Genomic DNA, 15260 nt, shown 5'->3' on the forward strand with positions numbered 1-15260 from the left:
AGAGAAGAAGGGGGTGACAGAAGATGAGATGGTTGGAGATGGCATTACTGACTCAGTGGACACCAGTTTGAGCAAACTCGGGGAGATGGTAAAGGATGGGGAAGCCTGGCCTGCTGCAGTTCATGGGGTCACAGAGAGTCGGACACGACTGAGTGACCAAACAACAATGTATATGTATATTTCTAAGACCTATTTTTGCTTCTTGGTCTTTTATAAAATAGCATTTTATTCTTGTTTTAAGGATGCTTTCCTTTATGAAGCTGAAGATATTAATAAAGCTTTGCTTTGTTTTTAAATTTCTTGTCCTCCCTTTATTGCTTCTCTTCAGATCTCCTTTTTTGTTTTTGCTTTTTTCAATTTCTGCTTTTTTTTATTTTCTTTTTCATTCTTTTTTTTTTTTTTTTTACACGCATGGAGAGTCTTGGCTGTTTTCTCATAGCCTAGGAGTGAGGCGCAAATTAGCAGTTAGGGAGCAGTTTTCTGCTCATGATGGAATTTGATGCTTGCCAGACCTTACAGCAGTGTGGTCAGGCTGGTACCCTCACCTCTTTGCACACAGGCCACCTTCTCAATGAGGCCTATTGTGACCATCTTATTTAAAACTGCGCACACCTGCCCTCTGGTGCTTCTGATCCTTCTTTTCCTGCTCTGTATTTTCCGTAAAGCTTTTTTCCCCTCAGAGCACTTTTATTACCTAATATATTATATAATACCTTATTTATTATATTTGTTATTCATTTTCTGTCTTCCCTCAGTAGAGTATTGGCTCCACAAGAGCAGAGATTTTGTTATTATTTTTATTTTCACTGATATCTTCCAACCACCTGGAATAGTGCCTAGCACAAAATAGGCACTCAATAAATATTTATTAAACTGGGGACACTCACATCACTGTGTGTACCTCTCATCTTACGGATTTGTTCTTTTTTCGCTTTTCTCTTTTTCTTATGGTCTTATTTTTTTTCCAGAAAATAGTAATTCATTCTCTGGCCTAGAGGCACAGGGTGGAAGATAGGAGGTGGGATGTGGAAGGGGCTCCAAGATGATCTGCCTGGGAGTCAGCAGCCCTGTAGCTGAGCAAGATGAAGAGAGCTGAAGTTCACTGTTAAGTGTCTAGACGTTCACTCCATTAAAGAAATAATAATAATATGCTGCCATCTTGTCTTGTTTTACCTCAATCTAGATCCTCCCTTCTTTAACCTGTACAGATAATATGAACTTTAGTTTTCTATGGGAGTAGGAAAGGGAAGGTCACCTGCCTGCTTAAGCTAGGGACTGGTGAGAATATTGACATCAAACTGTTTGCTAATTGGATAACTTGTTTTCATGTTTGCATACTTGTTTATTTTTAACCAAACCTGACCCTCCTACCTTCAGAACGACCTAGTGCTTTCAATTTCAGAGATATTAGGGTACAGTGCACCATGCTTCATGACCTCTCCCGTTCTGCCTGCTTCTGTGGATTTATACATTTTTCAAATTCTTTAGCTGTCATTTTTGTTGGTGTCTGGGACTCTATTATTTCCTAAACTATTTTGCAAGGCATTTATAAATTATATTCATCAAAATGGTATATGCATAAGAAATAATGGATGACTAGATATAGCTCCTGAACATAAATAAATTTCCAATAAATTGATAATTTCCTTTTACTGCACCAATCACAGTTTCCAGTAATCCAGGACACAGTTAAGTCCACACTTTGTTGATTGATGAACAGAGTCTACTAGATTCTAGTGGTAGTATGATGGCATTTAAATATCCTCTTTGGAAAGTTTAAAAGTACTTTGTATATGTGTTTGTATACTTGTGTGTTTTCTCGTATCAGGAGAGATGTGAAAAAAGATATAAACCTAATTGGAATCTACAGTTAGCATTTAAGGAATAGAGTGTGGGGATTGAAAAGTAGAGGGCCATGTAAACCCATGGCTGATTCATGTCAGGTATGACAGGAACCACTACAATATTGTGAAGTAATTGGCCTCCAACTAGTGAAAATAAATGAAAAAAAAAGAAAAGAAAAGTAGAGGGCCATAAATTGAGAATAGTTGTTCATATTAACCATGAGTGCTAAGGCTTTGAAAATGGAACAAAATCTTGGTGAAAGGTTGTGTAGTTACTGAACTTCAGACTTAAAGAAAAGTTAGAGTTCGGGGGAGCAGGCTCTCATGTGACAGACCAAAATTTCTTGTATTATTCTTATATTTAAAAGTATAAAAATAATTCACTAAACCAGAGCATATCCAAGACTTGACCCGTTTTAGATGACATGTAGGCAGTGTCCCTTTGGCCTCTCGGGATCTTTGGGATGTTTTCAGAGCCGGTTTCCTGCACAGTGTAAACTTGCTTTTGCCCTGCTGCAGGTTGTATGGCTACAACGTGGGTCCGGGGCCATGCAGCACGGGGCAGAGGGGATAGGCAGAGACTGGGTCACGCAGGGCTTTGTCAGCAGTGCTAAGGGCCGTGGGTTTGTTCTTAACTGTGATGAGACTTGTGAAAGCTTTTCCAGGTTTACGTCTTTGCCTGATGACCCTGCTGCTAATCTGAGCTTAGACTGGAGGAGGACAGAAGCAGCCCTGGCAAAACTGGTTGACAGATCTCTAGTAACAGTCCTGGGCAGCAGGTATTGCTGATTACCTGTGCCACGTGCCTCCATCTCCTTTCCGTGCCCAGAGAGACCACTTCCCACAGTAAAGACGGAAAATGCCTGATACTCCATTTCCAGCTTCCCTTGCAGTTAGTGCAGAAAGGCATGTGATCCAGAAATGGCCAATGGGAAATCTGATAGCTTCAGGAAAACATTTTCCTCTATAATTAAAACAGGAGAAAGCCTTTTTGGACATTTGGTGTGTGAGAACATGATGCTTGCAGCTGCTGCAGAGATCATTGACAACCGAGTAGTATGACAGAGCAGAAAGCTCTGGGCCTTTTTTTTTTTTTAACTTTTTATCTTTACATGGATACAAAAAGTCCACATATCGTGTGAAAGGCTCACTGAATTTTCATGAATTAAAGAAATCTATATAATCAGCAGCCAATAAAAACCCAGAATTCCTTCTTATGCTTTCTTATGCGCTCTCAAGGTCAATCATTATTCTGACAATATGGATTACTTTCACCTGGATTTTTTAAAAAATCTGTTTTTCTGTTTTCATCTTTCAGTGTTTCCGTCAGGAGATGGCATCATATTTTGTATATACTCTTTTGGGTCTGGCTTGTTTTTGCTTGGGTTTCCCTGGTAGCTCAGATGGTTAAGAGTCTGCCTGTAGTGCAGGAGACCCGGGTTTGATCCCTGGGTTGGAAAGATCCCCTGGAGAAGGGAATGGCTACCCATTCCAGTATTTTTGCCTGGAGAATCCCATGGACAGAGGAACCAGACGCGACTGAGTGACTAACTTTGTTTGTTTTATTCAGCATGTTTTTAAGAGTCATCTGTATATTTGGGTAGCTATAGATCATTCGTTTTCTTTCCTGTAGAACATTATGTTTTGTGAATATACTCCAACATATTCATTTGGCTGTTGGTATGTATTTGGGTGGTTTGGCTAGCTGGAGCTCCTGTGAATATTTTTGTGTACACACTGTTGAATATATATATGCATTTCTGTTGGGTGTATATCTCTTTGATTTGTAGTAGTTCTTTAAATAGTTAAGATAGGATTCCTTTTCTACACGTAGGCATAGGCATATTTCCCAATCTGTGACTTGTTTTTTCCACACTCTTAATTATATCTTTTGATGAATAGAAGTTCTTAATTCTGAAATAGTTGACCACTATTTGTTGATTGATGCTTTTTGTGTCCTGTTTAAGAAAATTTTACCTAATCCAGAGTTAGAAAGATATTTTATTTTCTTTTGGAAGCTTTAGTTTTTGACTTTGACGTTTAAATTCAAATTCATCTGAAACTGATTTTTGTTTATGGTGAGAAGTGAAGAAATCAGGATTATTATTTTTCCCCCAAAATGGAAATCCAGTTCACCTAGCATCATTGCTTGAAGAAACTTGCATAAATAACAGACTTATGTATAACAAAAATATACATAGTTTTGTCATGGATTTTAAACCTTCTATTTCTTCTTTTTGTTTATCTTTTCCGTACTGCACCAGTGAGTGTCATCTTTGACAAAAATCAGATGTCTTGTAAATTTGTGGGTTTGTTCCTGAACTCCGCTCTGTTGGTTTGTTAGTCTGTCTTTGCACGAATTCTGCACTGTTGCAGTTATAACTTATGTTGACCTTATGTCTAGTGGCCTTGCTTTATTAATTCTAATTTTATTAATTCTAATAGTTTATAGATTCTTTCTTAATTTTCTAGATGTGCAGTCATATGATTTACGTAATAGTATTTTTTCTTCCCTTCCAATCCTATTCATCTTCTCCCTTTCCTTTTGTCCCTCTCTCCTCTGTTCCCTTCCATTTTCCTTGCATCATTGTACTGTTTATGACCTCCAGTACAATGTTAAATAGAAGGGGTCAGAGTGGATGATCGTCTTTTTATAATCTCTTTAGAAAAGTTTTTAATATTTCTCCATTCTATATGATGAGTAGGGTAGGTTATTTGTTTGAAAGATGCCCTTTCATATTAAAGAGACTGAATTCTGTTCCTATTTGCTAAAAGTTAAAGTCATAAATGGATATTGAATTTTTCAAATACCTTTGTTGTGTCTGACAATGATTATAGTGAGTTTCTCTCTTTTTTCTATTAATAAAACTCAATTACATTGATTAATTTTTAAGTGATAACCCAACTTTGCCTACCTGTACTAAACTCCACTTAGTTGGACTTGCTTCTCTTTTGTTTTAGATTTTCTTACATTTCATAAGAAAAAGTGGTCTGTAATTATTTTTTCTTAAGGGAGAGATATTTTTTAAATGTTTTTATGAGGCAAGAACAACTTGTTGGAACCAAAGTTGTTCTGGCCTCATAAATTTTTTTAAAAAATATCCCTCCCTTTTCTATTCTCTAAGCATTTGTGCAGAGTTGATACCATTTCTTTGTTAAATATTTGGAAGAGTTGAATGGTAATGCCATCTGGACCTGGAGTTTTGTGATGAAGTTTAAATTACAAGGCAGTTTTTTCTAATAGGTACAGTTCTATTCAGATTTTCCATGTCTTCTTTTTGTTATTTTTGATAAGTTGTATTTTTCAAGGAGCCTGTCAACTTTGTCTTCTGATATGTGTGTGTGTGTGTGTGTGTGTGTGTGTGTGTGTATAAATATATATATATATATATTTATATATACATATAATCTGTTGAGTCAATCTGATAAATTCTTAATTTCAGCTATTTTATTTTCAACTCTACCATTTCTATTTTAAAAGTATATTCTTAATTCTTAGATGAAATTATAATTTCACTTATTCATCATTCCCTCTTCTTAGCTTGGTTAATAATAGTAATGATTTTTTTGATTGATTGCTAGGCTAGGATCTAGATCTGTGCAGTTCAGCCACATGTGGCTTTTGGCTAGTCTTGAGATATGTATGGTATAAGTGTAAAATGTCAGATTTTAGCGATTTGGTACCAAAAAAAAGTATGTGAAATAGCTCAGTAACTTTTTACCTAGATCACATGTTGAAATGATATTCTGGATATAGTAAAGTGAAATTAATTTGACCTGCTTCTTTGTGCTGTTTAAAACGTAGTTCTCAGCCCTCAGAGATTGCCAGACACTCTGCTCTTCTTTTGAGAGACCCTTGCTTACCCATTCACTTTCCTGTTCCAAATAACTTCACAATGTGGCAGATATTTTGAGGGGAAAATAGGCTGTGTGCTTAAAGATCTTGAGGTTTCTAAGTATGTCTTTTCTGAAAGACCACACTAGTCATAGTTCCATGTGTTTCAAGAAGCACCTCTTTATCTGGGCCAAACCATGATTTGTAACATCTCACCTTGTCCTAGAATCGATAAACACCCCCTTGGTTCAAGTGAGTACAGAAAGACAAGTTACCTCCCTGCGGTTCTCCCCTTCCCAGACTGTGGCCTGCTGTAGTCCTCTTTGTTTTAGCGGTTCTCTGACAACTCTAAAATGATGATTTAAAGAGATTTGCCTGTAGTTATTGTCAGTAGGAACACTGTCTTCCTCAAACTACTCCAGTCTCTTAAATTTAAAAGAGATATATTTAGAGATGTGTTTGCATTCAGAACTGCTCTGGCTGTGTCCTCTATCATGGAATCTTTCTGCCTTACCTTGCCTTGCCTTCCATAGATAACCCTGTCCTTTGCTAGCACCTTTAGAGGTTGCCTCTTAAAAAAGAGATATAAAATTTTGAATCATCAGCATATTGCCATTTAAAGCACCTGAAATCATGGGTCTGGATGTAGTCGTCTAGGACAGTTGTATAGATTAAACTCTGTATTATGAGACCAGTTTTCGGACGGAACTATGAGGAATGCAGTGTTTAAAGAACAGAAAGAGGACTGTCCAGAGAGAGAAAGGAGATGAGAAAGGTAGGAGGAAGAAGAGAAGAGAACATTTCAATAAAGAGGGTGCATCAAATTATGTAGAAAGGAAAAGAAAGTTTCAAGTGAAAAGAATTATGTGGATTTAGCAATAAAACATGCCTATGAGGAAAGCATAAAATTTTATGGGAATAAAATTATCCTAATTTTATTGATGATTTGCAAAAATGATGATTTTATATCATTCATCCTGATAGATGGAGAAGTAAAGGTTTACCAAGGAGAGGTTATTTGCTTAAAGTCAAGAGTAGATGTGAAATTAAAATCTTGGTTTTCTTTTGACACCTGGTCTGATGTCCTTTTCACAGCACTACATATTTTTATCTCTTGCTATCATTTCTTGATTATTCATTACATGGAAAAGACTTTTCTCTTTTTACAAAGCTCAGTCATAATTTTATTCTGCGTGTATGTTGTTGTTCAGTCACTAAGTCATATCCGACTCTTTGCAACCCATTGGACTACAGCACGCTGGGTCACCCTGTCCTTCCCCATCTCCCGGAATTCACCCAAGTTCTTGTCCATTGAGTCAGTGATGCTGTCCAACCATTTCATCCTCTGCTACCCTCTTCTCCTTTTGCCTTCAATCTTTCCCAGCATCAGGGTCTTTTCCAATGAATTGATTATGTGTGTGTAGGTTGTTATATATTTGCTGTTTTTCTTTTCTTTGAGAGAACATTTTTATTTTTTCTAATTTTATTGAGAAATAATTGAGATACATCACTGTGTAAGTTTAAGGTGTACAACATGATGGTGTGATTTACTTATTCACAATAGGTTTAGTTAACATCCATCATCAGATAATGAAAAGAAGAAAAAAATTCTCCTTGTGATAAGAACTCTTAGGACCTACTCTCTTAACAACTTTATGAGGTATCGTATAGCAGTGTCAGCTATAGCCATCATGGTGTCCATTGCCTCCCTAGTACTCACCTTATCTGTTTTTCTTTTCAGTGATACTTAAGTCTGGCTTACTTGTTCTTGTCCTCCAGAGATTTTCTGCAATTTCTTAACATTTCTTCACCATTTTGGGCTTTTGATGAAATTATTGTTTTTGACATTCACTTCAAATTTAATTCAGAATTGTTCCTGTAGATTAGTAGAACAGTTTATCTAGTTCTTATCTTTCTGTTAGGCCTCTCTTTTTTTGTTGTTGTTTCCCAAACAGGTAACTTTAAGATTTATACTGTCAAAAACTGTATAAGTTTAACTCTCCAGGAGCTCTTTCTGGAGGAGATGTCTCTATATAAAAAGTCTTTCCGACTTACAAGTCCAGAATTAATGTCTTGATCCTCTGTAGCAGAGTGACTGATTTTGACCTCAGGGTGACTTTCTTAGGTGGGGTCACCTTCTTCACTAGGGTCAAAGAGCTTGCTTTCTATAGTGAGCTCTTTTAGTTGGATTCTGTCTTTCTTGTTAAGCTGCCTTTGTGGTATCCTTACTTTCAACAAATTTGGAACTTCTGAAGTTTCTCTTGGATCCTACTAGATTTTCTTTCTCTACAAGTAGGTCATCATTGCAGTTAACTGGTTGTATTCCTTCCGAAGTGAAAGGATGGTTAAAATGCCAGAATCTGCTGCTTCATGTATAACAGTTCTCCTATTGAGAGTCTGTAGAATTTTATCAACTCACAGCTATGGTTAATGAAGGAGCACAAGGTGGGGAGAGAGGAGAGCAGAGGGCAGCTTTCTTGAAGCAACTTTCAAGTCATTGTCCCTTGTCTCATTTATTTTCCAGGGATATGTGATTAGCAATAGGAAACGACACATGAGCAGCTTTGTATGTGATATTTGATGAGATTTTTGTTAACAAATGATTTCTTCTTTTTCTTTTTTGTCCTTTTTAAGGTAAGCTTTGTTTATGGTGGAGTTAATCCTTTAAATCAACATATCCTTAGAGGATATCCTGAAATAAATCAGAGCCAGCGTAGAGCTAGTGACTTAGAGGTTGCTGATAGGAAGCAGAAGATCTTGGAGTCAGGCTGAGAGATCCCTTGAGAGAAACTCTTCATAAGAGAAGTTTGCCAACCCCTGCCCTACATCTATAGTTAGCAGAATTGGGGGTATCTAGCCAATAAAAAAATGTTGAGTGAGGGTATATATAGCAAAAGAGCCAAAAGGGGAGGTGGTAAGAAGAGAGAATGAAGAGGAATATAGAAAAATTTGCATTTTAATGGTGATATAAATTTTATTTATTGAGGTCCAAATTAGAAATGGGGAAAAGAAGGAAGTTAAATTGGCAAAATTTTATCTTTTATTAATTTTCTGTTTAAAAATAACAAAAATTAGTTAAATATTTTTCACTTAAAATATATTAGCTTTTTAATCATTATTATAAAAAAGGCATTAAAATTATATCTACTACACATATTTGAGTTTTTGTTTAATCCATGAAATAAGTTAAAATGTGGCAGGATCAGAATAATAACTCTTTGGAGATGACTGAGAAGTTTCAACAGGGTACAGCAGAACTGAAGTAGACACATGAGTTGTTTTTTATGACTCTCAGGCAATGTAGTTGATTGTGAAGCTATTTGAGAGATGTTAATAGCTATATATACTTTGTAATATACTTTTAGTGACTGAGATCAGTAATTTTCTTATGTTCTGAAGAAATAATATACTAATAATATTTATTGAATAATTTACTACATTTACAATTCTGTACATATCATGCCCCAAATTATACACTACAGAATCTTAGTATAACTTCCATTACAGTGAAGCATTTAAAAAATACTCTTAATAGTAGCATTGAGTCTCTCAGAAGTAGATAGTCTATCAGAAGTAGAAGTAGATAGATAATTAATTTGGTTCAATTTATTCAAAACATGATGCTATTAAAGTGCTGCTCTCAGTATGTCTCAACATGTCAGCAAATTTGGAAAACTCAGCAGTGGCCACAGGACTGGAAAAGGTCAGTTTTCATTCCAATCCCAAAGAAGGGCAGTGCCAAAGAATGCTCAGACTTTTGTGTACCATTGTGTTCATTTCACATGCTAGCAAGTAATGCTAAAAATCCTTCAAGCTAGGCTGTAACAATACGTGAACCAAGAACTTCCAAATGTACAAGCTGGGTTTAGAAAAGGCAGAGGAACCAGAGATCAAATTGCTAACATTTGTTGGCTCATAGAGAAAACAAGGAAATTTCAGAAAAACATCTGCTTCGTTGACTATGCTAAAGTCTTTGACTGTGTGAACCACAACAAACTGGAAAATTCTTAAAGAGATGAGAATATCAGACCACCTTCCCTGTCCCCCTAGAGACTTGTATGCAGGTCAAGAAGCAACAGTTAGAACCAGACATAGAACAACAGATTGGCAAAATTGGGAAAGGAGAATGTCAAGGCTGTATATCGTCCTCCTGCTTATTTAGCTTATATGCAGAGTACATCATGTGAAATGCCAGGCTGGATGAATCACAAGCTGGAATCAAGGTTGATGGGAGAAATATTAGTAACCTCAGATATGCAAATGATACCACCCTTATGGGAGAAAGTGAAGAGGCGCTAAAGAGCCTCTTGATGAAGGTAAAAGAGGAGAGTGAAAAAGCTGACTTAAAATCCAACATTTAAAAAACTAAGATTATAGTGTCTGGTCCCATAACTTCATGGCAAATAGAAGGGGGAAAAGTGGAAGCAATGTCAGATTTTATTTTCTTGGGCTCAAAAATCACTGTGGATGGTGACTGCAGCCATGAAATCAAAAGACACTTGCTCCTTGGAAGAAAAGATATGACAAACCTAGACAGGGTATTAAAAAGCAGAGACATCACTTTGCCAACAGAGGTTCATATGGTCAAAGCTATGGCGTTTCCAGTAGTCATGTATAGATGTGAGAGTTGGGCCATATATATGGCTGAGAGCCAAAGAATTGATGCTTTTGAATTGTGGTGATAGAGAAGACTCTTGTGAGCCCTTGGACAGCAATGAGATCAAACAAGTCTACCTTAAAGGAAATCAACCCTGAATATTCATTGGAAGGACTGATGCTGAAGCTCCCATACTTGACCACCTGATGTGAATACCTGACTTCTTGGACAAGACCCTGATGGTGGGAAATATTGAGGGCAGGAGGAGAAGGAAGTGACAGAGGATGAGGTGGTTAGTTGGCATCACCAACTCAATGGATGTGAGTTTGAGCAGACTCTGGGAGATGGTGAAATACAGGGAAGCCTGGAGAGCTAAGTCCCTGGGATCGCAGTGTTGGACCCAACTTAGTAACTAAACAACAACAGTGAGGAGTTGAACAGAATCTTAGTTTTACCTTTTGGTCATTATTGAGATTCATTATTGCATACTTACCTGGAAAGTAGATTATTCTAGCCAGAAGTACTTTTCCCCTCCTCTGAACTCCTATGGGTGTCCCATTATAGTAGTTTCCTATTGTTGCTGTAGCATATAACCACACACTTAAAACAACACACAGTTATTATCTTACAGTTCTGAAAGTCAGAACTCCAGAATGGACCTAATGGATTAAAATCAGGTGTCAGCAAGGTGGATTCTTTTCTGGAGATTGTAAGGGAGAACTGTTCATTGCTTGTTCCATCTTTTAGAGGCTTCCAACATTCCTTGGCTTGTGGTTGCATCACTCAGTCTTTGCTTCCAGCGTCACATCTCCTTTTCAGTCTCTCTTGGCTTTCCTCTTACAATGACCCTGTGATTACATTGCACCTACCCAGGTAATCCAGGATAATCTTTCCATCCCCAGGTCTTTAACTTAATCACATCTGCAAAATCATTTTGCCATGTTAGTTAACATATTCAGGGAACTTGGGGAAGGACATGGACATCCCTAGGGGCCCATTATTCTTCCTACCACATCTTTCTCCTTTTATTTAGAATCATTGGATGTCAGAGCTGAAAGGGACATTGGATGAAAACTTGTCCAATCCCTTTACTTTATACATGAAAAAACTGAATGAAACCAGAAAGCCTGTCTGTCTTTGTCTGCCTCTAAGGCTTTATTAAAAGATTTGAAATAAGGCCTTAGTTTTTTTTTTGTGCGTAACTGTACTTTTATCATAAGTATACAATATTTACTGCCTGAATAATTAAAAGGTTAGTCATAGAAACCAGGTATATCTTATCTGTAACTCAGCTATTTTGAGTTAGTGCTAATGGAAGTTTATAGAAAGCAACTGGCTGAAAATACCATGAAGGGTAGGGATTCATTTATTCTTATATTTTAAAATTAAAAGAAAGAAATTATTCCATCTTAAAAATAACTACCTTTTTTAAGATGCCAATTCTCTGTTTCTTGCCCAACTCTCCTTTTGTCTACTCACCCTCCTTCATAAAAAATGAAAAGAAAGATGAAAGAAACAAAGAGAAGAAAGAAAAGAAGGGAGAGAAGGAAAAGAAGATACAGTGGTGTTCACTTCATAGTTTTTCTAGGGTAACTCATGGAATCAGGATTGAGTTTCTTCGATATTCATTGCTATTGGGCTGGATTAATAAGTATTATCTGTAATAATATCATGTATTATCTGTAATGCATATCTTTCATATGTATTCAACCCAGGGATCGAACCCAGCTCTCCCACATTGCAGGCAGATTCTTTACCAGCTGAGCCACAAGGGAAGCCCATTCAATAACTGAGATAATTTTTAAAAATCAGTGTTTATCTTTTAAAAGCTAGTTCATAACTTCAGGAAAATTTTTTAAAACTTAGGTTTATTTTTTTAATTATGATTTTTCTTCTCTTGTTAAGGAAGGATAGTTTAGACTCTTGGTTAAAATAAAATGAAAAATTTTTAAAGTTTATCTGGAAAAACATTTTAAAAATCTAGATTTTAGGTTTAGATTGTCATTCAGACTAGGTAAATGACTTACTGTTTTCCAAGAAAAAAAGCTTTGTTTGATGCTTATGCAATGACTGATTTTCTTTTGATATTCTTGTAGTTTATATAGAATCTGATTTATTGTTAGGTGAATTTGGATGTATTAGACATGGTTCTTGAAATAAAATATACCAGAAGCATTATGTTCTAAGCATTTAGAGTCTTTTCTTTCTTGTATCAGCATGGTTTTGCATTGGCCCTATACATCTATACATGTCTAAATCTAAACTTGTATGTTATATGAGTTTCATTAAATACGAAATTGCAAATAATTCTATTTTTATTTTGTCAACTAAGATGGTACATGTAGGTGCTTATTAACAACTGTAAAAACGTGGACCATGCCAAAAGTACCAAATAACTGGTAATGTTTATTATATTGTCATGTTCTCAGTGAGAAAAATGTTAATTATAAGTCAACTTTAGAATGCATTCATTATAATAAATTATGTTTGTTGGGTGAAAACATAATCTGACTCTTCTTTTCTTGGCAGCAACTTGAATTGGTGGAACCAAGTGGCTGGATTCACGTTCCCTTAACTGATAATCATAAGAAGCCAACTCGCACATTCATGATACAGATTGCTGTTCTGGCCAATCACCAAAATGGAAGAGACACCCACATGAGGCAGATTAAAATATACACGCCAGTGGAGGAGAGCTCCATTGGCAAGTTTCCTAGATGTACAACTATTGATTTCATGATGTACCGCTCAGTAAGGTGACCTTAGAGCAAAAGCCATTAAACATCAGTACGTATTAAATCTGGTATCTTTACTGAAAAATAAATTAATTATTTTGCAATTTGGTATGCATTGAAAAGTATTTTATTGTAACTTTAATAAATACATTTTGGGTCATAATATCTTTATTTTCTTTAACATATAATAAGGCTCACATATTTTATAATTATTAAAAATGAACTTGAACTAATCATCTAATTTTCCTTATACCAAAAGAAAACCAATTGAACTGCAAAATTTTAAGATATACACAAGTATTTTTACTAACTAGGTAATTATTTCATATAGTGATCATGCATTAGGGTAATGATGGATTGCATGTTTGGGAACAAAACTATGTTTTATCAGTAGATATTATCTTTACTAAGTCAAAATTATTATTAGTTTTCTGTATCCAGAGGAATGTCTTCTATTAATGCTAGGCCTTTAAAAGACTGTTTTAGTTTGTTTATTCGGTCGGTTCGAGTCTTAGTTGTGGCACACAGGCGCTCCCTCTGTGGCGCGCGGGCTTTAGCTGTGGCGTGGGTGTGGTTGTTCCTCAGCACGTGGGGTCTTAGTTCTCCAGCCAGAGGTCGAACCTGTGGACCCCTGCATTGCGCGGCAGAGTCTTAACCAGGGGGCCACCAGAGAGGTCCCAATGTTAGGCCTTTTAGAAAACCGTCAAAATAAGCTTAGCATCCAGTGTCTTATGAGAACCACTCTCATTTGGGGAATGTTATTAATTGTATCATAATTATTGTACTTTCTTGAAATATTTTTAACCTGAGTTGTCTATATCCTAATATTGTGTCAGATTGCTACTATAATCTACTGTTTATCCTAATTGTAATGCTGCTTATAGGATAGTTAGTTTCAAATTTGTGTCTGACACTGAAGCCCCATTCCTTGAGGGAGGATGCAGCTCACAAAATTTTTAAAAATACATGAAATTATTCTTTACATATAAAAATATTTTAAAGGTGCTTAAATGAATTTCCTTTACATGGTTAAACATGAATCCATTTGATTCTGTATGTCTTCCCCAATGCTACTTACTGCCCCATATCTCTTACTTTGGGGGAGACAGAACTTCCCTCTATTGGCTGATTTTTTTTCTTTCTGTGGCTGTGCTACATGCTTGTGAGCTCTTAGTTCCCCAACCAGGGCTCAAACCCGGGCCCTCGGCAGTGAAAACATGGAGTCCTAACCACCGGATCACCAGGGAATTCCCAGCCCTCATTGGCCCTTGTTTGGGAAAGATTCCTCAGAGGTTCTTGCATTACTGGGTAGACTGAAGTCTTAAATTAGCAACGTTTAAAAAATAATTATGTGTTTTATTTTATTGTGGCAGATTTGATTTATTGTGGCCACTGATTTATGTGGCTGCTATAAAAAATGAAGGTTTCATTTTTTTCACTCAGCGGAATCTCAGCTCTTTTTCTGTGAGTTCCACAAAGAGTTTGTTATTTTCATTTTCTCCTTAGAGTAAGAAGTCTGGTAGGTGACTATATGGTCAGCAAGAAGTCTGTCACCAAAACTCGTTTGAAATCAGCAAATTAATCCTGAATACAGATGTGGGTTACTGGGAGGGGAAGAAGAGAGAGCTGAAGAAAAACATGGATAGGAATTTTGAAAACAGGAGCAAATCAAGGAAGTAAGAAGAGTAATATACAGTTGGCACTATATTAGATGTTCTGTGTTAGTCTGATAAGGAAAACATTCATGTAAACAAAAGGTCTTCATCTAAGATAACAGAGAAATCTAATAAAAAGTACAGGAGGTTTTATTAGTAATAATTGTCATTTATCAGATGCAGCCTGTTATTTCCTACTATACTAATAGGTTGTGAAGAAACTCCTAAAATTAGTAGGGATTAAGAAGATTGTTGGGAAAATCAGTACGTTTTCTGCTTCTATTCCCTTTCCCTGTTTTCCAAAAGCCACCTGGCTGACTACCTCATTAGGCATAGGAAAACTTGGTAGTGGAGGATTATAGAGGTAATGGTTCCCCTTATTTTAAGGATTATCTGAAGTACAAAAACAATACATAATTACCTGAAGCAGTTTTATTTCCCCTTTGAAAGTGTAAATTATATATCCAATAAAAGATTTGTATCTAGAATATATGAAGAACTCTTGTAACTGAATAGGAAGAAAAAAATCCAGTTAAAGTGAACAAAAGATTTAAGCCAACATTTCACCAATGCTCAACTTCATTGGATGTTAGG

General features: G+C 36.2%; 1 protein-coding gene across 2 annotated transcripts in view; it reads left to right on the plus strand.

Moving 5' to 3' along the window:
* The window catches only part of ANAPC10 (anaphase promoting complex subunit 10), an 83008-nt gene extending 69893 nt beyond the window's left edge, over positions 1 to 13115 (plus strand). For both annotated transcript variants that reach the window (XM_070474807.1, XM_070474806.1), the window contains exon 5: positions 12806 to 13115. In XM_070474807.1, the coding sequence (XP_070330908.1) occupies positions 12806 to 13036 (231 nt within the window). In that variant the 3' untranslated portion in view covers positions 13037 to 13115. The remainder of the gene's footprint in view (positions 1 to 12805) is intronic.
* The last annotated feature ends 2145 nt before the right edge of the window (positions 13116 to 15260 follow it).

The sequence above is a fragment of the Odocoileus virginianus genome, chromosome 12 (genome assembly GCF_023699985.2).
Source record: "Odocoileus virginianus isolate 20LAN1187 ecotype Illinois chromosome 12, Ovbor_1.2, whole genome shotgun sequence".
NCBI classification, from domain to species: Eukaryota; Metazoa; Chordata; class Mammalia; order Artiodactyla; family Cervidae; genus Odocoileus; species Odocoileus virginianus.